This window comes from Ambystoma mexicanum, chromosome 4p (genome assembly GCF_040938575.1).
Source record: "Ambystoma mexicanum isolate Mex_15411 chromosome 4p, UKY_AmexF1_1, whole genome shotgun sequence".
Lineage (NCBI taxonomy): Eukaryota > Metazoa > Chordata > Amphibia > Caudata > Ambystomatidae > Ambystoma > Ambystoma mexicanum.
Window position 1 is genome coordinate 277,906,011 of NC_090927.1, and position 27,806 is coordinate 277,933,816.

At 46.9% G+C, this 27,806-nt stretch overlaps 1 protein-coding gene across 1 annotated transcript in view; it reads left to right on the forward strand.

Moving 5' to 3' along the window:
- The window catches only part of LOC138452821 (meprin A subunit alpha-like), a 222,283-nt gene extending 194,736 nt beyond the window's left edge, over positions 1 to 27,547 (forward strand). The window contains exons 12-13 of the mRNA XM_069605162.1: positions 22,593 to 22,797; positions 27,314 to 27,547. Coding sequence (XP_069461263.1) covers positions 22,593 to 22,797; positions 27,314 to 27,461 — 353 coding nt within the window. The 3' untranslated portion in view covers positions 27,462 to 27,547. The remainder of the gene's footprint in view (positions 1 to 22,592; positions 22,798 to 27,313) is intronic.
- The last annotated feature ends 259 nt before the right edge of the window (positions 27,548 to 27,806 follow it).

Consider the following 27,806-nt stretch of genomic DNA (forward strand, 5'->3'; position numbering starts at 1 on the left):
TCCTTGCTAGAAATCTCACAGACCTAGGATTCACTCAGATAGTGACAGATCCAACACACAATAAAGGCTGTATCTTAGATTGGATAGTAGACCACAACTGTGGCTCCATCCTTAACTCCAATACAGCCCTCCCTTGGTCAGACCACAATTGCCTGCAATTCCGCCTCCCCATCACCTCCTACTCCAAACCTCTAACACATGCACCAGCTAAGCTAGCCAGAAGTGCCAAAAAACGTACAGCTGACAATATACGCCCCTTTCTCAACACTCCCTGCCTGGCACATCCTTTCTCAACCAACCCTAATACTCTAGCAGCAATCTTCAATGACACCTTTACACACGCCATTAACACTGTGCCCCGCTTGAAAACAAAAAAGAGAAAAAATCACTTCACTCCAACTCATGGTTCTCAGACGAGCTATCAGACCTACGTCATAGCAAGCACCTAGCACTCAAAGCTTGGCAGGCCAATGCCGATGACATCACCAAAGCTAACTTTCTGAGTATCTCTAAGAGGTACAAAAATGCCGTATTCAAGACTAAATCAGAAACTTACAACAAATGCATCTCAGAAACTAATTCCCACTCAAAAGAGCTATTCACCATCTTCAAAGAGCTTAACGTACCTCCAATCTGCACTGACAAGATCGTCAAGGATGAAGCCTGGTGCAATAGCATCCAAACAGCCATGGTAAAGAAAATAGATCTACTTCAATTCAAAATAACAGAACACTTCAATGCCCTTCCCCCCCTGCAAGCCACTCACACCAGTGTCTCTGAAGACAAGCATTCCCCCAAATTTCACTTCTCGCAGGTCACTGAATCTGAGGTTCTGCGCATCCTCAAACAGCTCAAACCGTCTCAATGCAAAGGCGATATATGCCAATCATCACAGCATTTATTAACGCATCATTCAAGACGGGCAAAGTCCCAAACAGCCTTAAGGAGGCATGGGTGCGGCCGCTACTCAAGAAACCTTCCCTTGACCCAGCTCAACCGAACAACTACCGGCCCATCACAACGGTTCCGTTTCTCCTTAAAATCTTAGACAAAGCGGCACACATACAGATACAGTCCTACCTGGAAAAAAATTCTGTCCTAGGAAAAAGGCAGTCGGGATTTCGAAAAGGTCATGGCACCGAAACAGCACTACTTGACTTAAAAAAACAAATTACCCAAATCTTGGACAAAGGCAAGCCAGCGCTCCTGCTCCTCCTCGACCTCTCTGCGGCGTTCGATTTGGTCGACCATGCCATCCTCACTAACCACCTCACCCAGGCAGCACATTTCTCCAAACAGGCCACTAAATGGATCACATCATTCCTCGAAGGAAGAATGATGAAAGTTTTCTCCAACACTGCAAGTGCAGAGCTCACCACCATTAAGAATGGGGTCCCGCAGGGCTCATGCACAGCTCCCACCCTCTATAATCTCTTTTCCAAACCCCTCTTTGATAAACTGGACGCACTTGGGATCACGTACACCAACTACGCGGACGATACCCAAGTGCTCCTCGCGCTCACAGGAATCTACCATCAGGACTCTGCCACCCTCCAAAGTATATATGCAACCATCCAAGCATGGATCGCCACGAATGGTCTATGTCTCAATGGAGACAAGACTGAAATTCTCATCCTTGGTCAAAAATCCACACTCACTAACCTTGATTCACTATATACCAATTTCTGCATTGACAGCTGCACTATTCCAGTTTTACCTTCTGTCAAAACACTGGGAGTCCACATAGACGCCTCCCTCTCCATGAACAAGCATGTCAAGGCTATCGTATCGGCCTCAGCCCTGAGTACAAAGCATATCAATGCCATCAAACTATTCCTAACCAAAGATAACTGCCTCTCAATCGCCAGAGCCACCATTGGAGCTAAACTAGATTATTGTAATGCGCTGCTGGCCGGCACCTCCAACGCCAACATGACCAAACTCCAAACCACCCAGAACAATGCACTAAGAGCAGCACTCAACATACCCAAGAGAGACCACATTTCTCAAGCCAGAAGGGAAGCACACTGGTTACCCGTCAAAGAGCGTATTACATTCAAAATTCTTACCACCGCCCATAAATGCATCAATCTGGCAGCCCCCTCATATCTATCTGACACTATAACAAGAACTCCATCCACTAGACCCATTAGGCAGTGTCACACCAACCAGCTGAGAGTCCCGTGCATCAAAAAAGCCAGAGCTGGAGGAATAAGCTTCCCCGTCATTGCCTCTAAGTTATGGAATGCTCTACCCAGCACACTCAGAGCAGAAACCTCACTCTCAGTTTTAAAAAAAAACTCAAAACTACACTGTTGAACTAACTCCTTCTCCTCCGTTCTCCTTCCTATCTATATCTGCTATTTCTACTATCGTACCTAAGTAATGACTTCCTTGTATGTTGTAATAAGTCATTGTCAAATTTTGTAATGAGCTCCACGATGCCCAATGGGCTGCCTGTGCGCTTAATCAAATGTGAATAAATAAATAAATAATAAATAAATAGGGGGGTGGCAGGCATGGATTCCATCCTCCCAGCCCCCTGACTCACTGTGCAAAGAACGTCGGGGAGTAGCTGGATGTTGCGGTCTGCTGTACAATCTCCTCTAGGCCTCTTGAGTGGCGCCTCCCACTGGGGTCCCACGTTGATGGGGCTGGGTAGCGGGGAGGAATTCCACGTCTTGGGTCGCAAGTCGACACTCTGTTCCCTCAAGCGTGTGTGTGCCTGCAGGCTACCCAGGGGACTGGGCCCTCAAGCCCCGACCAGGGGAGGGCTGCGCCATGCCTCAGAGTGAGTGCCAAGCCGGAGCACACAGGCTGGAAAGCCAACAGGGCTCCCGCAGCCCGCAGAGCAGCACGGAGGAGGCCGCAGGCGTGGCCGTCAGGTTCAGGTACCTTGTGTGGGGTGGGTGGCCAGGGCACCCTATGCGCTGTGGGCCGGAGGCTGGAGGCACAGTCCGCAGCCCCCTTAGCCTGGCACACCGCTGGGTCAGCCGGGCAGCTGGTGCACACTCCGAAGGGGGTCAGGCTGGCAAGCTGGAGTCAGATTCCACTGCAGTCATAGTTGGGTGGTACAGGAGACGTGAAGCTCGCTGGGGTGCAGCTCGTCCAAATCTCCTGGGCGGGATCCTGCAGTTGGCGCTGGGTAAGCAGTTGGTGGGGGATGGGCCGGACGCTGGGCCGAGGCCTCGTTACTCAGGGACCCCAAGATGTTTGCTGGTTTCTCAGGAACGACGTGGTCCCTACGGACCATGCTGGCATCCTCATGTGCAGCGAGAGTTCTGGCACAATATTCCGACCATATATTTAACAGCAACAAGACTGGAGTGCAGGATGTGTGGCCATAAATCAGAGACTCTGCCGTAGCACTTTCGGGCAATGGCCATTTTACGCGCCGCGCAACAGCGCCACATGCACAGACTTCATTTGATTGGTACTATGTGTCGTCCTAGCATAATTAAAAGAAAAAATCTGATTAAATGAACTGACCGGGACAGCCTGACAGCTGAGATACGGCACCCGCAGTCTGGACCGGGAGCCAGCGCCGCTCCTTCCCACCTCCCAGCTCTGGAGCGGTGAGACGGCCGCGCCACAGCTTTTTTGAGGCCTGCCGTGGGGGAGGGGTGTGTTGCGCTCCGATGCAACCGCTTTCCCCGCCTTCCATGCCCCTGTGACGGCCCGGCCTAGAGCACCAGCCCCCTTTTTGGACCCGAGGACCGCTTCCACATCTAGAGCGGGCTGCTCCGCTGCCCCTCCTCGGTGCTGCTTTCTACTTGTTCTCTGGAGATCCCTCGGCGGGAGGCCGACTCGCGGGACACCTCCTCACACTGGACGTTGGTGAGTCACATAGACCCACAGGGCATCCTGCCCCCCTCCTGGTGGATGCTCCAGTGCCATCCTTGGGGTGCAAACGGATTCTGCCCCTCAGATCTTCGGCACCCGTGGCATCAGGTGGAGTCCCACGCTCGGCGGATCACTCTGATTGCTGGAGACCCACGGCAGATACTGGGCCCCTCCGATCCTCCACACTGACACACAACGGCCAACCTTGGCCCCCGGTGTGGGCCTCATCAGTCGCTGCCCCCTGCAACTCGTACATCAGCCTGAGGTCCTCTTGGGTGGTGCTGCACCTCTGGCCCCGTTGCCCACCATGACCACCTGAGCTTCTGTGCAGCAATGGATCTCCTCTGTATCGAAGGCCTACTGTCCTGCCAACATTAACTGTGCGCTCTGAAAAATTGTGATCCTCCGCACTGCCCTCTTCGGCGTGACCAGGCCTACTGGCCCTTGGCGGCCCATACTCAATACGCATGGGGCCATGTCCGCCTGGCCACCTGATCTGGTTTTACCCCAGCGGAGCCCTCGGCTGTGGCCCCCGCATCTACTGTTGCATTGTGTTGCCCCTCCACTTTCGGCTCTTGCCCAGGGTTCCAAGCGTGATCCTGCCCGGTGGCCTCTCCCGCCGACCGCCCTGCAACCCTCCGGAGTCTCGGCCCTGCGGGCGACGGCGAGCATAGCCGCCGCACACGGTTGCAACACGGCATTCTATCCTATCTGTGAGGGCCCCTCATCGCACAGAACACTCTGAACGCCTGTCGGTCCCTCCTGCGTCATCAACCTCTCCCGATACCCCAATTGCCCCCCTGGGTCCCAGATCCTACTGTCCTCCTGGCATCATGACCAAGGGAGCCGGAAAAAAGCAATCTTCAATCAACATGTTTACAAAGTCCTTGGCGGGCCTTGCGGGGGAGGCACCTGACCAGGAATCACCCAACACGTCGGCAGCAGACCCGGCCGAGTCCCTAAAGATAATGGAGTACATCCAGGAGGGCTTCATCACACTTCATAGCAAGCTGGACGACATGAACGGCACTATATCCTCCATTAAGGCCCATATAGAACAGACTGACGGCCGGGTCACTGAGGTTGAAACATGAGTGAGCACTGCCGAGGATGGCTTGAGCTCCCTCAGGGCTGAGGTCTCGGCTCTCTCTGGCCAGGTCACTGAGGTTGAGAAGAAAAATGAGGACTTTGAATCCCGCTCGAGGCCCAACAACCTCCGTATTATCGGAGTACCTGAGGACGGCATACAGGAGCCAATGGAGGACTACGTCGAACACATGTTATTGCAACTACTGGACTCTCCAAAGCTCTCTCCTCAGTTTGCAATCGAGCGTGCACACCGAGCCCTCACGGCAAAACCTAGACCGGGCGCACCACCACGCCCCATCATAGCTCGTGTTCTAAATTTCTGTGATCGTGACACCCTCCTCAGGGCGGCAAGAATCAAGGGTGAACTTCTTTTGGGCGCAGCAAGGGTCCACCTCTACCCGGACTTCTCGGTGGCGGTCCAGCAAGATGCGAAACCTTCATGGCGGTGAAGAGGAGGCTTCGAGATCTACAGGTCAAATATGCCATGCTATACCCTGCTAAATTGAGGATCGAACACTCTAACCGGGTGAATTTCTTTACGATCCCGGAGGAGGCCTCCAAATTCCTAGATGAACGCTTCCCTGGCTGAAGGATCTTTGCAATGTATGATGCTCTCACTATGTTCCTAACTGGTTGCTCATGATTGGGTTCTTGGCTTATCACGGCAACGCCGCATTCGTAAGAAATATGGTTAATGTTTAGCTCCTTGATTATGTTGTCCATGTGTTGAGACACTGAGCTACTATAGTATAGACTTCCAGCTGTGAGGATGTAGGTGGGGACCGTTCTCTACATCTACTATTATGACACCTTCTCCATGTGTGTAGCTGAACTCATATACTGTCAAGATCCGACTGTCTATGAACCTATGAACCCGGTCTTGAGCAATCTTTTTCTTGATCGTGCAACAGTGCCTGGGCTACCCTGGGGGGACTCTCCCCGGGTGCCACTTGACAACAGTCCTGGGCACCAAGTTTATCCTAATTTTGCCTCCCGATTTGGAGCGTTACCGTCAGGCAGGTTCACAGGCCCCCCAGGCGCTGATGCCATTGGTTTGGATTTGGTTGTTTAGTTATGGGGTTATCATTCCTCTGTTTGGGAGAGGGATGTGGGAGGGGGTGGGGGGAATTGGGTTCTATGTTAATAAAGGCTTGGTATCAACAGAGGAGGTAGAGTGCAGGGCGCTGTGGAGCCAATGGTACTGCAGATCCATTTGCGCTATATACAGATCATGGGGGGCACTACGCCATTCACCTACAATCCCTGATGACTACCCCTGGTCTGTTGAGTGAGGACACCCTGACATTCATGAGCTGGAATGTTCGGGGTCTGGGAAACCATAAGAAAATGAGGCTACTACAGCTCCAGGCCGGACATCATGGGGTTAAGATCCTGTTTCAGCAGGAAACACATGCCCGCACTGAGTACTGTGAAAGGTTTGCTAAAGCATGGGGTCCTCAGAGGTATTATACTACCTATTCTACCCAGAGCCGGGGGTCATGACCCTGATTCACCAAACCCCCGAAACCCTCGCGATAATCGGTACAGATCTGGACACCTTCCGCTCTCTGGCGGATCGTGAACTAAGGGTTTTGGATAACCCAGGCCTCGCGAGGAAATACGGCGAGGGCGAGCACCCAAGCTGCCTCCTGGCTAGGCTTCTCCACCGAGAGTTTGGAGCCCCACCCATCTCCGGAATAGAGAGGCCTGATGGTACCCTGGCCACCTCACCCCAAGATATTAATTCCAAATTCTTCTCCTTTTATGAATCTCTATATGCTCAAACAGACAGCGCCACAACATCGGAAATTGATGCCTATTTGGATAGTCTCCCCCTCTTATTCCTTTCCCCGAAACCATTGGCTCCCTTGAAAATCCATTCACCCCTGAGGAGCTATTGGAAGTTATAGACTCGCTCTCTTCAGGAAAATCCCCGGGATCAAATGGAATTCCCATCGAATTTTACAAGCACTTTAAATCGCTCCTACTTCCTCGCTTGATGGCCCTTTGGGAAGAGTCAGTGGAAATAGGTCAGCTCCCCCCCTCGCTTCGCGAAGCAATAATAACAGTCTTGCTAAAACCTGGCAAACCCCCCACTCAATGTGGCTCCTACCGCCCACTCTCACTTATCAATTGTGATGACAAGATCTTTGCCAAACTACTCGCCTTACGCCTAGCGCCCTATATGCCACACATTGTGCACCCTGATCAAGTGGGATTTATCCCGGGACGCTCAACCTCCTTGAATCTGAGGCGCCTCTTAAACATCATAAGCAGGGTGAGCCCAGATGTCCATGCGGTAGCCGCGACACTTGATATGCAAAAGGATTTTGACTCCGTCTCGTGGAAGTATCCTTGGTGTGTGCTTGATAAATGTAAATTCGGCCCCACCTTTCTCTCTTGGATCTGGTTACTCTACTCCAACCCTGTAGCCAGAGTTCGCACTGAAGACTGGTATTCCCCCCTTTTTCAAGTAGCGAGGGGCACGAGACAGGGCTGCCCCTTTTCCGTTCTAATCTTTGCTCTGGCAATTGAGCCATTTGCGGATATGCTATGCCAATGTCACGCGCAGAGGGTTCTGCGTACCTCAGGTTCCTCGGACATAGTTTCCTTATATGCGGATGACGCCCTCCTTTTCATCCGTTCCCCTGAAACTAATCTGGCCCTGATTCTGGAAGATGTCATCCTTTTTGGTCGTATCTCTGGTCTCAAAGTGGATTGTTCTAAATCGACCCTGTTTCCGCTCACGGCCAGCACACTCCCCCCTTCAGACACCCTGGGATTCACCTGGGCCCCATCTGCTTTCACCTACTTAGGTATTGTAGTCTCACACCAAACTGAACGGATCTTCGATGAGAATTACCAAAAATACCTCACTAATCTTATAGTAAGGGCACAGGGTTGGAGCAAACTCCCGCTCTCACTGGCCGGCAGAATAGGAATATTGAAGATGGTAGTACTACCCCAGCTCCTATACAGATTTGCCAACATCCCACAGTGGCCGGGTAGCGAGTCCTTTCAGGGCTTGACACGCACTCTTAACACTTTCCTCTGGCATTCGGGCGGGGTCCGACTAAAACTTAAAACCCTAACTGCCCCGATGGAGGCTGGTGGCTTCGGGGCTCCTGATCTCCTCGTGTACTGGCTGGTGGCTCAACTTCAACATACCGCATACTGGTTGAACACCTCAGATCCTCCGCCCCACGTCAGGCTCGAAATGTTATCAGTGAGCAACCGCGACATCCGTTCCCTGGTGATCGCGCCCATGCCAAAGATGCTAAACTCACTTGACCCAGCGACCTGTACATCACTGGCTTTATCAAAAACGTGGCAATTACTGGGTGTCACCCATCCCTTTTATGGTAATTTACCACTCTGGAACTTCCTACCAGAGGTCCCACAAGTTCCTCCCTCCGTCGTTCGCCGGTGGGCAGAAGCTGGCTACGAATTGCACCGGGACATTTTAGAACAGGGCATTTTTATAGAGTGGCTGGACCTTCCGCCGTCTCTGAGGCGGAAACCTTCCGTTTGGCTCCAATACTCAGCCCTCCGGAAAATCCTTAAGCACAAATACCCGACCTTCCCTGCGTTACCACCAGATGAGCCTGCGATCACGGAACTGTCCTCACCCTCTTCTATGAGGGGCAAAATCTCCAGACTCTACACATTGGTGCAGACCAGATCACCCCCCCTATTTTCCAAATTAAAAAACACTTGGGAGATTGACCTCGGACTGGAAATGACCAACGAACGATGGGCCCATATGTGCGCACGCACCCATGGGGTCTCCTTTAATTCCTGCTTTAAAATGATCCAATTCAAATTGCTCCACAGGTACCATTACACCCCGATCAGACTCCACCCCATCTCCAATGAGCTCTCCCCGAGGTGCCCCAGGTGCGGATGTGACGACGCTGGCTATATTCATATGATCTGGTCTTGCCCTCGACTCACTCAATTCTGGCACGCAGTATGCAACAACGTTTCAACTATCCTCGACCACCCTATTACCCCTTCCCCAATGAGGTGTCTCTTCCACGACTTCCCAGAACTACACCGTAACTCTAGGAGACTGGCTGGCCTCTGTATGCTGCTTGCAGTACGCTCTATCCTACTCTGCTGGCTACGCCCTACTACACCTACTCATGTACAATGATCAGGGCGGTCACGTGGGCTCCAGACACCGAGGAATCCTGGGCCATACAACAGCCCGCCCACTCCATATCTATATATCTGGTCAAGATTTCGCTCATTCATGTCCCCTGCTGACACGGACTCTGACCCTGCGTCCCCAGCCCTCTCCCTTGCCACTCCCCTAATATCTCCTGAATTGCCTACTCTTCTGCCCTTTGCCCGCCCTGTGCGTGTCCCCCATGTGTATTGAATGATCTTTTCATTCACTCTACTTATCTGTACTGTCTATATTTTCCTTTGATTGTACGTGCTCTGATTGTAACTCACCTGTACCTGTGATACCAAGTTGAATAAAGAAAAGTTTAAAAAGAATTGCTGCAATCCCACCACCTCAATGCATGGAGCGATTTATAAATTGGATAGTGTAGTCTTGGGGAATTCAAGGCGAAAAAAAATGCAGGGGATGTGTCATTAAACCAGGTTTCGGTAATAAACAAAGATCCAGATCAAATTGTTCCACCAGGTCAAATAACTCGGAAGCATGTAGAACTGCTGATCCGGTGTTGACTAGTATACCTTAGCTTGATTCAACGTTGAGACTGTAAAAGTGTTTGGGCCTCATCACAACTTTGGCGGTAACACCGGTGGTATTACCCCTGGCGGTATTAGCCCTACCGCCAAACTCCCTGGCGCTAATAGTGCCGGATCACAAGTTCGGCGGTAATGTAATTCCCCATTCCCCATTGAGCCCATTCGGGAATGCCCCATTCCCCATTGGGCTCAATGGGGAAAATTTGCGCTCTTATCGCCAGCGGATTTCCCGGCGGCGGTAATAGCACAAATTATTGGCGGATTTCCCCCAGCCAAGAGCTGGGGCAAAATCTGCCGAAGTCCTGATTTGGCGGACCCTTAAATCTGGCGGTAATAGCGCGACCGCCGGATTTAAGGGTTACCGCCAAAGTTGTGATGAGTCCCTTTGTGTATTCAGGCAAGTCTCTGTATATATTATGTGCACAGATCTTATTTAAGCTCCACTATGACAGAGATCTAGGAATATGTCGGAGAGCCATAAGCCTTTCTCTGGAATAACTCACTGTGCAACTCAGACTCATATTTTGGGCTAAGAAGAAACTTACAGTACGCCTTGCTGGATGTGATTTGTGGTGAATCAAATCCATCTAACGGGATACTTTCAAGTCTGTCTATCTGCACAAGCGGAAGGAGAGACAAGCAGCCTCCCCCGCAGACCGCTTGTCAATAAATTAAGGCCTACGTTCTCGGGAGAGTGACGTCACAAGGGTCTGCACCGCTAGGTAATATGGGTAATGTAGTTCCAAAACCCAATGTTAGAGTACTTGAATTATAGGGAGTGCAAGTCGTAATAATAATGAACGCTAACTTTGGGACACATTATAAAACAGAGATAAGCTCAAATACAAGGGCGTGGGAGTAAAGGGCAAGTGGAGCATAAGTAAAAGGAAGGCAATTAACTCAGTAGTAAAGATCATAGTGATTTTTCTGGGACCACCTGGATAGGATCCACCTAGGAAGCCCACGAAGTATGAGAAAAAGAGGGTCGGCCCTTAGTGAGCCTCTTTGCAGAATCCTTAACAAAAACCCTTGAACCTTCCGCACACGTTTGTTGGTTCTTGAGGCTTCTGTGACATCTACCACCTCTACATTAATTTACAAACTGCATATTTTATATGGAAGTACCAGTATCTGGTAAAAAATGGCATGCATAATATAACAAAACCCACATTTCCTGAATACTGAGATTGCGCCAGGACTTGTCTTCACTTGACATAGCTACAAATAAATTAATGTTTGTTAAAAAGATGAAATGATTACCTGTAAAGATGTTATACATGGACTCTACAAAGTTTGTAACAGCATCTTACTTCTTACACAGTGTAGTCTGTCATATCCCAGGAAGGCAAACTACTCATTTTCTTTCCTTTTGAAGAAGCCTAGAAGAGATGTATTTATTTATTTATTTTTGTATTCATAATGCGCCAAAAGCCCGCAGGCATCAGGGCACAGAAACAGAAAAGAGAGAGAGGTACACAGATTATATGGGAGTTTACTCAAAAAGAACTGTCTTCAGCCTTTTCCTAAAAGCTAAGTACATTTTTTCAACAGTTAGGTCTTTTGGAAGACCATTCCACAGATATGCTGCCTGTACCTGAAAGGATTTCCCCAGACCCTTTACTCGTCTACTCTTCGGAATGGTCAGGTGAACAAGGTCACTGGATCTAGTTACTGATTGCGTCCAGAAGGTAACTGGACGCCTGACCATATAGGCACTTATGCACAATAGTGCAGACTTTAAAGTGGACCCTGGCTGCCACTGAAAGCCAGTTCAGACCTTTGCAATGCTCAGTAATGTGTTCTCTTCTTGAGACCCCTTTGATGATGCGCACAGCATCGTTTTGCAGGATTTGTAACCTTTGCCAACAACCCCTTCAGGCGCCAACCAGGAGTACACTGCAATAATCAATGCATGGCATAACCAGAGCCCTAACTATGGTGGTACAATTTGTCTCAGATACAAAAGGTCTGACTAATTTAAGCAATCTTACAGAATATTGTGCCTTATTTATAGTGTGTTGAACTTCAGTTTATGAACTTAATTGAAGCTTACAAAATGACTCCTAAAGTTTTAACTTTCGAGACAATATTTATGGGCTGATTCTGGATGACGAAGCTTGAGTATGCACCGTCCAATTTTGTATGTGCCTGGGTGGATCCAAAAATCAATAGTTCCGTTTTGGCTGCTTTGAGATACATGCCATTGTTTGCCATCTAGCTCTGAATACTATTGTAGATTTAGTGATAAGGTCCTGGTCTTCTTCACAGTTCCCACTGAGGTTAATAATCAGCTGGGTGTCATCAGCGTAGTTTGAAAAATGCACTCCCACCAGTGAGTCAAGAAGATCGCACAAAGGACAACAGAATATATTGAAGAGCGCCAGTGAAAGACAAGCATCCTGAGGTATGCCACACTGCAGCCTCTCTGGCTTGGATCTGGCCTCGCCCCAGATGATTGTAGACAACCTGTTGTGTAGGAAAGATTCAATCCAGAGGGCTGCCTTCTCCGAGCAGCCAGCAATGTTTTTCAGGCGGTCACTAGTTTCCTGTGATCCATGAGGTCGAAAACTGCTGATAAATCTAGAAGCATCAACAAGCTGGCTTTACTATTGTCTACGATTTTGAGCATTTCGCTCTGGAGATCCTGCATGGCACTTTTAGTGCCATGGTGAGGTCTAGAGCCTGATTGCCTAGGATGTAGGATTTCTGACTTTTCCAAATGTTCTTGCAGTTGTGAGGTGGCCACCTTGTCCACCACCTTCATGAGGAATAGAACATTAGTGATAGGGCTATAATTGAAATAGACCTTCTGATCTAACACTGATTATTTTAACAGTGGGGTTACTGCCACTTTTTTTTTTTAGGAATTAGGTATACAACTATCCCTAAATGTAGATGAGAAAGTGAACCAAGAAGGGCAAAAAAAAAGGTTAAGATGTTCCAAAATTGTTTTAGCAGCAAGAAATTCTGCTTTGCAAGTTGTGGGTTTCACTTTACTTAGCAGCTTGACAAGAGAACCTTCAGAGATAGGTTTGAAGGAATAAATTGTGCTTTGCTCCCAATTACTTTCAACTTTATTACGAGTGCAAGGGACCGATGGAGAGTTGGCTAAGTTTTCCCTGATTTGGGAATGGGCAGCCAAGATCTTAACAGCAAATACTGTCTGCACCGCTTCACAATCATCGGTGAGGGAGGAAAACCGGCCAATCAAAGACCTGAGTTTCTCTAAATCTCTCAAGATTTCAAATAAATTCTTAAAGTTATTCTCGGCAGTCTGGCCCTGATGATCAAAAACACTTTTCTTGGCTTGCAGAATTTCCTGCCGATACAGTTTATCGAGAGACTTCCAAGTCTCTTGATGTATCTGTAGCTGATCTTTATGCTATAATCTTTCTGCTTTCAATTCCAGAGATGGAGAAGTTTCGGACAGTGCACTACTCTGATGGCATCATCATCGTCTCTTTAATTGTATGATAGGCTTGAAATATTGACTGTCATCAGGGGAACTATTCACCATGTATTTTATTGTCTGCAGTAATTGCAAAGGAAGGGAACCTCCTTAATGTGGAAAAGAATGTAAAGGTATTTGTCCTCTGATGGAATGTAGGTTCTTTTTTCAGAGTAAATCGCTGAATACTTTTCCGCTAGCAGAGTTATTTGAGATTTTTGTAGCATTTTCTTCCATAAAATAGAACAAGACTTTCGACTCCACTTATTTTCCCATAAATATATTAATTAATTTCTTCCAATCAGAAATGTTCCTTCTCTTTTTAGGTTGAAGTTTTGTGATCTGCATTTCATATTTCTGGTTCTGTTAATTATGTCTCGGTACTTTCTTGTGAAGCAATATCCAATGCTTCTAACTTTCGTGTCAAGATTATAGACAAGCACCACTAGTGCCTTTGCCATGTTGCCCTTTGCATGGGCATGTAAGGTGGTTAAATGTCACCGTTCAGACAGCTTTCAAGGCCAGTTATCACTGCAGGTTCTTTTTGTTGAGAGAAATACATTCACTGGTAAAATTCAAAATGTTTCACTCCTAAATCCAACCACCCAAGGAAAAACTACAAACAAGGTGGCCTCACTAGAAATGGCAGAGGGAGCTATGGAAGGAGCCCTTTTTCTATTTCCATAGTGACTGATGGAAATGGCAGAAGTGAGTGGGCCTGTCGGTGAACATTTTTAAATGTATTAAATAGTTGGTGGTAGGAGAGGGGGAGAAAGAAGAAATGCCAGGAGCAAGTCAGACCAGCCATTTGATGTATTTGAAAGCAGGCTTCCACTTGTAGATCTAGTCTACCTTTTGATCAGTCCTGATAGTTTCCGAACCTACCCCGGGTGTTGATAGTCTTTCTTACCTTTGCTCTACCAGGTCCATATTTTCTCCCACCACAATATAAGCATTTATGCCCTCTCGGTCTCATTCACCATCTTGTAATACAGAATGCCAACATCCATGGTATTTTAAAACGCAGAAGTTAAAACTGGGTTTAGCCTTCAAGGTACATTCTTCACAGCACTTTTATATTCCTCTGTGGTTTTTTCTTACCTGTGAATTCTTTGTTTCCTCATAACTCTGTACCTCTTAGCAATTGCTAAGGCATGTGCTGTATTCCCTGCTTGACTCTATTGTGGTGTCCCATTTCAGTGACAACCTGCATTCTCATTGCTCATGAACTCCTTATTACATCCAGTGTATTAAACGTTGGTGATGTGTGGGGGCGGGGAGAGGCTGAGCATAAAGTGTGTTGTGGTGTCATTTGACTCTTCAGCCATCAGCTCCCAAAAGGTGGATTCTGTGTTGCAAGTACTTCATGGCACAAGGTTGACTGTAAAGGTTGTGGAAACGTACCAAGGTCCTTTTCACTATATGAGTAAATTACACGAAGGTGCCTACTTACATATATCATCGTGAAAAATGTCCACTCTGTGTGATTTTAATAATTTCTAGCACATAGTCGAAAACGAAAATGTAAATCAAGGTAAAATAGCCATTCTTTTCCTCTGCGCGTTGGAAAAAAGTATCATGGCTCTTGCAAGTAGCGATTGTGGGAGGCCTTCTCCATGGCTTCCTATGGAATCTGCCTGATGCTACCAGGTGTAAACAACTAGCACCAGGTACCCTTGGAAACCATTGGTTCTAACACCACCATGAAGATCTCATGCTGGCCTTAAACCATGCATCATTTGAGTGGAGATGCATGACAAACACGGTTAGTCCATTCACTGCCCTGCCTCAAAAGCAGACAATATCCTACATCTGAACAAAGGCATTAAGACGGGCATTAATGTGCAACACCAGCCTTTACCACTTGTTTTTGAACTGGGGGACTTGAACATGACTCCAACTGTGTCCAGAAAATGTAAGGTACCAGCTGTTTCCAGTGTTCCATATTCCGATCTCTCTCTCTTTTTTTCTCTCTCTCTCTTTCTCTCTCTCTTTTTCTCTCTCTCTCTCTCTCTCTCTCTCTCTTTCTCTCCCTCTTCTCTTCCCCCCCTCTCTCTCTCTCTCCATGTCTTTTCCTTGCTCTCTCTCTCTTCTCTTACTCTCATTCTCTCGCACTCTTTCTCTCTCCCTCTCGCTATCTATGTCTCTCTCTCTGTCTCTCTCTCTGTCTCTCTCTCTCTCTCTCACTGTCTATGGTTATGACTGTCTCATTCTATGTGGAAGAGGGCCTCGATGACGGGTGTGAGTTTGCCAAAGGCACTCCGGATGTTGCTGACAGCAATACAGCTGGAGAAAACACACAAATATCTAGGTGGTCTGCCTTTTTGCAAAACAAGTTATTAAAGAAACAAACAAATAAATGATTCAACTATACTAAAATTGGAAACTGCCTCATTTGAATATTTTACAATGTTAATTTCTAATGATCACTTTCAATTTATATGGTAGTCATAAGGAGAATGCTGCACTTGTCATATTTACAAAAGGACTTTATCAAAACATATATATATGTATGATGCACTCCTATTGTAATATTTTGAAATAGGCCTATGAGCAAGGGGAAGATGACAAATAGCATCAACATGGGTTCCTGGCCGCATGAAATCAAGGAGTACTTTGAGAGCATACAAACGACCACAGATCTTTAAAGTTGATTAATATGTTTGTGATAAAAGGGTTGCATGTGTGAATCACTAAGTACATGATGCAGGCTAGGATTGGTGCTGATTTCATTTTGACAGCACTGTCACTTTCAGGTAATTGTAATCACAAACCATATAAACTGGCTGCAGTAGCTTCAGAATGCGGATGGGAATATATATTTTATGATAAGTCCTTTATAACGCACCTGTACTCAAGTGTCTCTAGGCATGACAAGACAAGGGGGGGGGCGAGACAGAGGGAGAACAAGACAAACAATCTTACTAGGACTTGTGTCATTCAGATTGTGCAAGTGTGAGAACGAGAAGTGCAAGGTGAAAGGTAGGGGGAAGTTCAAGGAAGAGGAGAGGGGAAAACAGGGCAGCAATGCTCTCAGTAAGTGCAGCCAGGGCAGCACAGCTCTGGGTAGTGCAAGGAGAACAAGGGACTGTAGGGTTGCAGTTACAGCCGCTAAGTGCGTGGTAGGCCCGGAGGGAGCGCAAGGGTGACTGATCAAGAAAGAGTTTGATACACAGTGAGCCTCTGAGGGTAGCCAAGCAACCAGTCGGTACAGCAGACAGGTAGGTCAGGTAGGTCAGCAGGGGAGGGAGAGAGACAAAGCAGAGGAGTAGAGGAACGTTTTGAGCTGCTTCTGGAACTTCAGGTGGTCCGGCTCAGGTTTGAGAGGGGTAGGGAGGCCATTCCAGAGGGAGGCACCTGCAGAGGAGAGAGATCTACCCCCCACTCTCTGCCTGGAGAAGCATCTAACCATTAGAGAGCTGGAGGTTGCTGGGTGAAGGGCTCGAGAATTAAGGTATTTTGGAAGAGAGCATTGGATATAGTGCGGGCCCCAACCCCAGAAAGCCTTGTGGACAATGCAAAGGGTCTTGACTTGATCCTTGCAGCCACAGAGAGCCAGTGGAGAGATTTCAGGGCTGGAGCGATACGGTCCCTGGGCTTGAGGCCAAGGATAAGTCTCACAGTCCTGTTCTGGATTAGTTGCAGAGGGCAGAAAGTAGAGGAAGGCAGATTGAGAAAGAGGTTGTTGCAGTAGTCCAGCCTAGAGAAAACCAGGGCTCTGGAGACAGTGAGCTTCTGGGGGAAAGTGAGAAAGGGAAGAGTCCCTTTTTGTAGGTGCGACTGGTAGTGGGACTACTTGGCGATGTACGAGATGTGAGGAGAGAAAGAGAGTGGAGTTGAAGATGACACCAAAAGTTTTTTGCCTCGCAGGAAGGTGAAGGAAGAAGGCCCAAGGCGGGTGGCCAGAGTGAGAGAAGGAAAGCAGAGGAAGGGGTCCAAATGAGAAGGATCTCCGTCTTACTGACATTAAGGCAGAGATCTTTGGATTAGCACAAATCCTGAATTACGGATAGACAGTCAGGAATGAGCGAGAGAGGAGAGGAGGCTGAGGGGAGCCTGAAGGAAAGCTGAGTGTCATCCACATAACACTGAAAGTTAGATGAGAAGGTAGAGATCAGGTGGGCCAAAGGGGTCAAGTAGAGGTTTTAAAAACCAGGGTGAGAGTATAGAGCCCTGTGGAATGCCACAGGTAGAGAGAGAGGTGGAAGAGAGAAAGGGTCAAGAGGAAGGAGGTCAGCCACTCCAGGGCCTGATCTGCCATGCCAGGTTCTCACAGAGTCGATTGATCAGGATGGTGTGGTTGACTGTTTCGAAAGCAGAAGAAAGATCAAGGAGGATGAGGACAGAAAGAATGCTGGAATCAAGGTTAGAGATCAGATCTTCACGGGTGTTCAGGGGAGCAGTTTCCGTGGCTCTGGCAGCTCTGAAGCAGACTGATGGTCATGGAGACAACCAACAGATTCAGTGTGGAGAGTAATCTGGAAGATGGCCAGCTTTTCCAAGAGTTTGCTCAGAAAAGGGGTGATGGAGATTGGGCAATAGTTTGCCGGGGCAGGTAGGACTGGCAGACAGCTTCTTGGGGGGGGGGGGGGGTGCACAAGGGAGTGCTCAAGGTGAGAGGGAGAAGTTCCAATGCCGAAAGAGTGATTACAGAAATCAGCCAAGGCTGAGCGAGGGTGTCAATATGGTCCTTGATGTTTCTGGAGGAGCAGGGTAGTACCTGTTTGGATGACATGTTCATAAATTGGACTTGTCGAGACACCTCACCAGGTGTTGTCAGAGAGAAAGAGGAGAAAGGAGGAGGAGAGGGAGAGATGGCCAAAGGGGGGCAGAGAGAGGAAGATGGAGAGGAATAGGAGATAGAGGGCAGGATGCCCTTAGTTTTAGCAGAGAAGTGAGAGTCCAGAGCCATACAGAGGGCCTGGGAGGGAACTGGAGAGGTAGAGACTGCAACAGGATTGGCCAGTACCTTGCAGATTTTTAAGAGTTCCGCCGTGTTGTTAGAGGCCGTAGAAACATGGGCTTGAATGTGTACTCTCTTCTTGGACAGGACAGAGAGACTGTATTGCCTTTGGAGCAGACGGCAGGCAGTTTGTCAGAGGATGCACCAGAAGCCCTCCACTTCCACTTTGCACTTGCGTTTCAGGAAGGCAAGGTAGGAATCAGACCAAGAGTTGCACTTGTAGGTAGGCTTCAGCTGGATTCTCATGACAGGGGCAAAGATGTCTAGGGTGCTGGAAATAGAAAGATGCAGATTAGAAAGGGCTGTGTCAGGATGTGAGTCAGCCGCAGGAGTAGGAGGAGCAGAGAAAGTAGAGGCAAAGGCATCCACTGACACATGCTTCATGGGACAAATGACTGCACAGATAGGTGGCAGTGCTGGGCAGGGTCTTTGTAGGAGGGAAAGAGAGTTTCAGATGAGAGGAGAGTAGAAAGTGGTCAGTCCAAGAGAGAGGAGTGGTGAGAGCGTTAGAGAGGGGGATGTCTGAGGTGATGAGAACATCCAAAGTATGTCCAGCAGAGTGTGTCAGGCCAGAGGGCAGAATGGGAAGAGAGAGAGTGTTGCAGAGGTTTCAGAAAAGCTCAGATGAGGGATTAGAAGCATCCAGGTGAGATCTCAGAGGAGGAGAAGTTGAGAAGTAGAGGGAAGAAGGGAAAATGAGAGGTTGGCCCATTCAGAGAGGAAGAGGGCGACCTGGCCAGATAGCCTGTAGATGGTGGCCACAATTACAGAGAGGCCAGGAGAGATAGAGAGCCTGCAGACCAGGCATTCAAAGGAGGAGTAGGCTTGCGTAGGGATGACAGAGGCCGTGAACTACTCGGAAAGTTCAGGGCTACTCCACCTCCAGGACGACTGGTTCTGGGTTCGGAGAGGATCTTGTAGCCAACAGGGAGGAGAGTGTTGAATCTCGTGACAGAACTGGCCATAAACCATGCCTTGGTGAGAGCAAGGACATCTAGGTAATGTTCTTCGAGAAGGTGACAGATGTCAGAGGAGGGTTTGACAGCAGAACGAGAGCTGAGAGTAGCAACGTGGAGCTGATTGCCACATTTGAAAGACATCCGTTGAAGGGTACAGGCTTTAGGTACACTCTACCGAGGTGGTAGAGGGGCCCGGGGGTGTTCAGAGGAGGAAGATGAGGGTGCCAGAGAGGTGGCAGAAGGAGTAGTAGAAGGGAGGAAGTTGATAAGACATGGGACACGCCTATCAAAAAGGAGGAGATTGGGCTGAGGGCCCTGAACCAAGACAGTGCTGTTCAAATAGACATTAATGATGGTCTTGGAGTGGAAGGGGAAGGGGCCAAGAGGACCTTCCTCCTAGTGCCATCATTAATAGGAGCGGAGGAGAAAGGAGAGAGAACAGAGACCATATGAAAGGTCCATAGGTCTGGAGATGGGACGAATAAGAGGATATCAATGAGAGTCTGTCTGGAGGAAGCACTGGTGTAGATATCAGCGATAGGGAGGCCTGGGTTGGAGACCAGGATGTCCCTCTTGAACTTCTTTCTTCCAGACTTAGTGAGAGAGATAGGGTAAGAGATAGAGTAGCAGTTAGAGAAGATAGGCGAGACAGAGAGCACCATAGGGGGTGCAAAGGAGGTATGTCTGAGGAGAATGGGGTGAGAGAAGAGAGAGATGACAGCCCTGTGGCACACAACTCAGAATGCACAGAGGGAGAAGGAGGAGGGGGCCTGGGGTCACCACAAAGGAAGACACAGGGGGGGGGGAACAAGTAGCTTACAACAATGAACGGCATGCCTTCCAGGGTTGGGGGGATCTAGGTGGAGGCCTAGAGAAAACCAGCAACAATGCCACCGTTAATGGAATGCGAAAACACTCAGATTCAACTTTCCCAGAAAGGGGCGGGGATGTTGGTTTTTGAGCACAGCACCATACAACACACCCAGATTCAACTTTCCTAGAAGGGAAAAAGGCACACTTTTGAGCACAGCACAATACAAAACACCCAGATTTGACTTTCATGGAGAACACATCCAGAGTTTACTTACCTGATCAGTCACTGCAGGTCTACAGCTGCAGGCTGCGTGCTAACAAGGCAGACACCGGAAGACACCACTGTATACAAGAGCTGTGACATCTGTCACTCCAAAGGCATCCTAGGGCCATCCTGCTTTAATTTTATGGGGTACTGTTTCATCGCCCCACTAAGCGTTTCACAGGTGGGGATCCTAGCTATGAGGGTAAGGATATCTGTACATATGCTCAGTCGCCAATGCACAGACATTGTTAGAGCATTATGCATACAGGTTTTTCAGGTTTCTGAAAAGCTGTGTGGGTTTAAGATGACTTGATATATATACTAGGTAGTAGTCTTCCAGCATTGTGAATTAAATGTAGCCATTCCTCAGTGAGCTACTGTCATCAACCAATTCAGGGAAGATTCACAGCCATCTGGACTTACAGCAAGTAGAGTGTACAGAGGGATAGTTCTAAGATCCTATCACCTGCAGGAAATTCCTAATTTTAAGCCCTGATGGTGCTTAGGTTTCGAAGCACATGTTGAATGCAGGGGGTATGATTTACAAACATTTATTTATTCAAGTAAAGGGGAAGTTCAAGCTTTTTTATCTTAAGAAATTAGCCAGATTCACAAATGGCATCAGAATGTGTCCATACGGATGCCCTTATCCTCCCACCTCCACAGCGCAATTGTGAATATCCAGGTGAGGGGAAGTATTCCCGCATTTTAATGTGTATCCTGTACTCAAAAATGGAAAGCAATTGAAATTCATGCATGCACATTTCATGTCCTTGTGCCTATTGGAACCAGCATGGAGGGGTTACAACTGATCTGTTATTATGCTTCAGTTGTGATATCAGAATGCTGGCTGCTTGAGCCAGCACAGAGCAGAACTCCAGCTGTCACTGCAGCACTTAATTAAAGCTGTGATTATCTTTTCAAACTGCTTGCCTGTAAAATTGTTTTCTGTGATACTTTGCACACAGTAATTGCCAAGGAACAATTTATGGTTGTGTTAAAAGATTAATTCTCTACTATAATTCTCTGCAGCCTGCCATTCTGCAAGCAAACATACTTTTTGTGTGAGGAGGAGAGACAGCAGCCGACTGAGATTGAATTTCTTTATTCACTGCTCTTTACAGCTGAGAAGGGAACATCTCAATCTTGTAATACATATCCCATGAGTTGTATACACTGGTATCAGATTGCACAACAATTTATGCTAATATGCACCTTAGATTTTAACATGTTCTTATTGGCCATTTAATGAAAAGGTCACAGTATCACTTGTGTCCAATTAGACAAAAACTCTTCCTGATCAGGATGACTTGCTATTTTCCACATTTCCTGGATGACAAGCAACTTTAAAAACTGAGCCAAACACGTTTCTGAGAATGCCACATTTGTTCCAGACTTCTTAGCACATTCTGTTCAACATATAAATAGACCGTCTGGTTTGCTATTGGTTCAATTCTCCACCTTATCTTTTGCAGCTTGTCATGCCAGGTTTCACTCTACGAGCCACAACACTTAAAACTACATATTCTGTCATTTGGCTTCTGTCAAGAAAAATTTGCACACAGCACTATATTGTGTGCGTTCAGCACTTTTGAATTTCCCTGAGAGCTGAGGCTTACAGCCATTTGTAATGAATTGGCTATCTTTTGCTAACCTATACACCAGAAATCTATATTCTGTGTTTAATGTTTGTGCGTACATACTTTTTATGTCATATGTTACCAGTGTTCCCTATTTTCAATGTACTTTGCCTTGAATAAAGGCAGCTTAACTACCTAAACATCCAATACTACTGCTTTTTACAATGTTGGACAGGAGAGAGGGGTTTTAGCCTTTAATATCCTATTCCCCTGTTTGCCTGTTGAGAAGAGGTGTGGGGGGTAAGCTCCTCTATATTAGATTGTTTCATTAGTGCACTGATCAAGATTCACACATTTGAGCAAGAATCTGCATGTTTTAACTTATTTTAAAGCACAACATGAAAACATGTTTCCATTCATTTAACGGCTTAAACAATTTTTCTGCAAAACATTAGAAGATTCTTGTCAGCTTTTTCATATCCAAACACATTCTACATTGATTATGTGGATTAGCTAATTGAAGATCTCTTACATTAAATTAAGCAAGAGGTCAGTAAAAGAGATGAAAATGTGTGGCCGTGTATTATAAGGAATAAAATACCCCTTACTGAAAGTAAAAAGGTTATTGCAAGTCACCTTGGACTGTATAAAAGAACTCAACATTTGGCCTCATTCCTCTATTTGGTCATGAGACACCTCATTGAATTTTAACATCTTTATAATGTATGGACGGGGGTAATGTATCCCATATATTATTAGGAGACTAAGGATTCACAATGGGTGCCTCTGCACTTTTGCAATGTCTGAAGAAACTGTTAAATTTGAGGACTGCATAAAGAAATATATTTTATACGCTTCCCAATTTCTCTCTGTTTTAATATTAACTCTGTTTTTTTTCTTCTTCAAGATCTTACACCGCTTATTAAATCAGAGGTCCCTATCAGAACAGTTGAACCGAGATTTGAAGAGGGTGGTCATGAAAGATACCGTAGGTCAGCTGGGAATGCTATGGAAATCATCAATCAGCCACTCTTTTCAAGCGCCCCATGCGACCCGAACCCATGTCAGAACGGTGGCATTTGTGTGAATGAGAATGGGAAGGCGAGCTGCAGGTACAGTATGGCCATTGGAAATGCAAACTCTTTTCATGTTTATACTTATCTACAAAAGATATTCTGTTGCAAGAAGCTATACTGACAAGTAGCACCCGGCTAGGAGGGTGTGGCAGTCTCCTAGCCAATGAGCCAATGAGGAGGTTCAAAACGGGGTCTTTGCCACACAGGGAAAGACCCTGCTCACTGCGGATAGTTATCTTCTCCATTGTCTGACCAGACGTTCTGAGCGGGTCCCGCAAGCGGACCTCGTAATAGGGCATCACGTAATGAACGGTGCTGGTCCCGTACCGGCACCGTTCATTACGGAATATGTAGACACATCTCTTGCATGGAATTTCATTGCTTCTACCCTCATCAGAACGTAAGCGCAAGTAAAGCTACCACCAAGTCTATATAAAGAAGACAGGCTTCCCCCACAAATACCCTCCGCCCCTTTAGCAGATTTAGAGATGTTGGTTGGAGATCAATCACTGACCTTGCCTGATTGCTAAGGGATATCCAGACACTTGCAAATGACCGATGTCACTGACATCTCGCAGAGATATCCACACACCCCCATTGCTCACAGGGTCTTCCAGGCGCTGTAGACTGTGCAGTGGAGATTCTGGTACTTTTATCCGAATGCAGGTCCTCCAAAAAGCCTTCTCCAAAGTATCCTCAAGATTTGCAGCTCCTCGTGTAATGCCTGCACTTCTTAGGTGTCACACGTAGTCACTTGTTTTACTGGAAATGTCTTCTAAGCGTGGTTGGGCTCGTGATTTGAGAAAGCATGATGATGCAAACGAAAGCAAATCCGCTATTATTGACCAGTCATTATGTGGGGATAACTTCCTTCATGGCTGTTTCTCTTGTTTCACTTGCATTGTTCTTGCCCATCCCCATCTTGGATAGGGTTCTGGGGGTGTTTGCCCCCATCATTTGCCACCTGAGATAAATCAGGCAGATGTTCTCAATGTTGCGGTCTGGTGGCGCAACTAGCACATCTGCTTGTGTTTGATTATTAACCATTGTGTACTCTTTTGTCAATCATTGGGTGTTCCATAGAGAAGCACTCGTTTGTTATTTGGATTACACGTCATGCTGCCATATTGTACATGGTATACATGAATAAATGATATCTACTTGTGTGATTTTCAACTCACTTCTTTGGTTACACCGTAAGGGGAGTTTTCACAGCTTGGTGTCTGGCAGCGACTATAGTTCACAGTTTATTGTTGGGCCGCAGACCACACTTAACAGATGATAAACAAAACTACATTTAGGTAATGGTGCTGGCATACATGATCCTTCAACATAAGCACCTAAACCCTCCAGATACATATCTATAGAGCAATGCTACACTCTACACGAAGATTATACCATTACTGCGCCCCCATCACTGGGACCTCTGAAAATGGTTAGTTTTCTTATTTTGCCCCCCCTTTACACCACATATATATGTGGGGGGGGGGGTTAAGAGTATATAGTGCAAGTGGGAGGAGCTGTGGGGGATCTCCCACTGCATATATATGTTGTGTAAAGGGAGTCGAATTTAAAAAAAGAAAGTCCGAAATTTCGGGGTCGCAGTGATGGGGGTCGCAGTAATCGTATAGATTCCTCTACATGTGTCCAACAAGGACTACTATCTAGTAATTAATAACTGCTTAGTGCAATTTAGACCTGAATCTTTCTGTTTTCTTTCAAAGGAACATATACTTTTAATACAAGTAAAAAAACGAAAAGCTGGTAACGAATGTTTGTTTAATTCAAGCAAAGTACATTGATATTTTATTTGTATCGCGCTCATACACAGGTGTTTCAGAGTGCGACGAGGCAAGGGAGGTGAACAAGAAGAACAAAAAGAACAATCTTACTAGGCCCAGTGACATTGAGAACGTGGAAGTGCAGGGGAGCGGTAAGGGGGAAAGTGCAGGAGGGAGGGGGAAACGTGGAAAGTGCTAAGCAAGGGAAAGTAATAACAACAAAGTGGTAGTGCAACCAGCAAGTGGCAAGTGCTAGGTTTAAGGTGCAGGAAGAGGGTGCCTGATAAGTGCAGAAAAAGGGGGGACTGTAGGGTTACAGATACAGACCCAAGTGCAAGGGTTGCCAGGAGGCAGTGCAGGTGCGTGGCAGGGTGAGCAGGTACCTGGGTCCGAAATCAGAGGGTAACCAGGTGCATGATGCCAAAGCAAAACAGATCAACAGGGGAGAAGAGATGCAAAGGCAGAAGCTAAGAGGAAGTTATTGAGGTGCTTCCGTAACCGGAGATGGTTCTCCTCAAGTTTGAGAGCGGCAGGGAGGCTGTTCCAGAGGGAGGCACCAGCCGAAGACAGAGATCTACCCCAGCTCTTTTCATTGAGAAACAACTGACCCCGAGGGAGTTGGAGGTGGAGGAGCAAAGAGCTAGAGAGGGAAGGTGTTTATGGAGGGAAAGTTAAAGGTATTTTGGACCCAGACCCTAGAAGGCCTTGTGGACAAGGCAAAGGGTCTTGCATTTAATTGTTGCAGCCACAGGGAGCCAATGAAGAGATTTCAGTGTTGGAGAGATAGGATCCCAGGGCTTGAGGACAAGGAAAAGACTCACAATCTTGTACATAACATACCTAATAGAATCTCTATACATTCATACATGAATGAGTAATCGGAGGCAAACAACCTCAGGGTCATCTTCAGCTTCACTCTCTCCTTCTCCCCTCACATCACGGACCTTGCCAAGAAGGCCCACTTCCAGCTGCACCTCCTCCGAGATATTCTACCTTTTCTCACCTTCCCCCAGAAGCACACTGTAACCAGAGCCCTGGTTCTCTCCAGGTTGGACTACTGCAACAGCCTCTTTCTCAATCAGTCTAACTCTATTCCTCGCCCCATTCAGATAATCCAGAACTGGACTGCAAGACTTATCCTTGGCCTCAAGCCCAGGGACTGCATCTCTCTAGCCCTGAAATCTCTGCACTGGCTCCCGGTGGCTGCAAGGATCAAGTTAAAAACCCTTTGCATCGTCCACCAGGCTTTATGGGGCCGGGACCCGTAATATATCCAACTCTCTTTGCCTAAATACCTTCTTTCTAGAGCGCTTCTCTCTGCTACCTCGAACTCTCTGAGGGTCAGACGTCTCTCCAAGCTGAGAGTGGGGGCAGAGGGTAGATCTCGCTCCTCTGCAGGCGCCTCCCTCTAGAACTGCCTCCCTGCCCCTCTCAAACTTCAGCCTGACCACCTGAAGTTCCGGAAGCTGCTCAAGACCTTCCTTTTCTCCTCTGCCTTCTCTCTCTCTTCCTTTCTAACCTGCTCTCATGTCTGCCTACCCTGACTGGTTGCTGGGTACCCCCAGAGTCTGACAGGGTACCAGTCTCTTCCATGACCAGACTTCCTGCACTGTCTCTGGGCCTACTGCACACTTATGGGCTGTATCTGTAACTCCTACTTCCCCTGGCTTCCATGCATTTACCCAGAGCCGCAGTGCCCTGTCTGCACTTACTCAGAGCATTGGTGCCCTGACTGCACTTATCCCCTTCCCTCTCCCCTGAACTTCTCCCTTTACCCTTTGCACTCTTGTTGTTCCACTTTCATGATCTTAATGACATAAGGCTTAGCAGGATCGTAGTCTTGTCTTCCCTCTGTCCCTCTTCCTTGTCTTGTGGTACCTAGAAACACTTGTGTACAGGCGCATTATAAATACTGTATCATATCATATCAAATATATAAATTATGCGTTTCATATTGACAACTTTTTCCATTTAACCATATACAATATATTGTGGTAACTATATAACAACATTTCCACTCAGTTACAGAAACCCTTTATGTGTCGCTACATGTTTTAGGTCTTTACCCTTCTTCAGGAGAATGTGGGATCCATATGTACTATGTGATGTATAAGAGAAACTATAGTGAGTGTGCGTATGTATTCAGTTAGTTAAATAAATAAAAGTGTGCAAAAAAGACACTAACCATCCTGTTCTTTATCCCACATGCAAACAATATTAGATTGTTAAGCTATATAGAATCCCTCTGCTCATCGGGGCAGTGACCTCTGTGCGCTGTAATATTGAAACTATTTTGGGACTATGAACCACAAATTAGGCTTTGAGATGATTTTATGTACAAAATGTTAAAAGGTAATAGTTATATGTTCTATGAATTATGTCTCAGAGGTTTGCTTGAGATCAGTGTTGCCTCCTGCACTGTTGACAGAATATTCTCAATGATCATTTCCACTTTTAAATGGTGCCAGAGGAAGATATGTATTAATTGAAATTGCACTTCCCCTAGGAGCTAATTAGTAACTAGTGGCAATATACTGGGACTGAATCATGGGCCCACTCCTGAGAAAAGATGATTAATATTAAAGATGTTCTTGCAAGGGAAGCATACCAATATCTTCAATACTTTGCAGTTCAGCGTGGAAATTTGACAGCAAAATGAAACTATTCACTTGACTTGGGAAGTGATCTTGTCTGTATACAGTATCCTAGTGTGTACACGTCAGGTAATCTGATTAGGATGAACTAATGTCACCCTTCTCTTTCATTCACAGATGCTCATCAGGGCAAGCTGTCTTCTACACCGGGGAGCGATGCCAGGCAACACGGATCCACGGGAATGTTCTTGGAATCATCTCGGGTGGAATGGCTGGATCATTCATGATGACCATAGTTATACTTACTATGTTAAAAAGAAGATAAATTCAAGTCTAAATAAATTGAAGGGATTGATCTGCAGACATTTTACTACTAATGAGAAGTAAACTCTGAATAAACTTCAAACTCAAGTGTGTTTTCGTTATCCTTTGTGGAGGACTATTGCAGGAGACAATGTTGGGTCTGTATATTGCCCTCTAAATCCAATGCTTTTAGGATCAAATGTAGTCAGTTCTGGCTTTCAGTCACCAACATTTGACATTCCGGGAAAGTAGAGGACCTGGGTGATTCTGTGCATCATGAATTCGATACCCCAGTCAGGCCAATTCAGCCCTTCACCCCGGCCCCTAGGCCAATCAACTGATTACCATTAATGGGTAATAAAAGTGA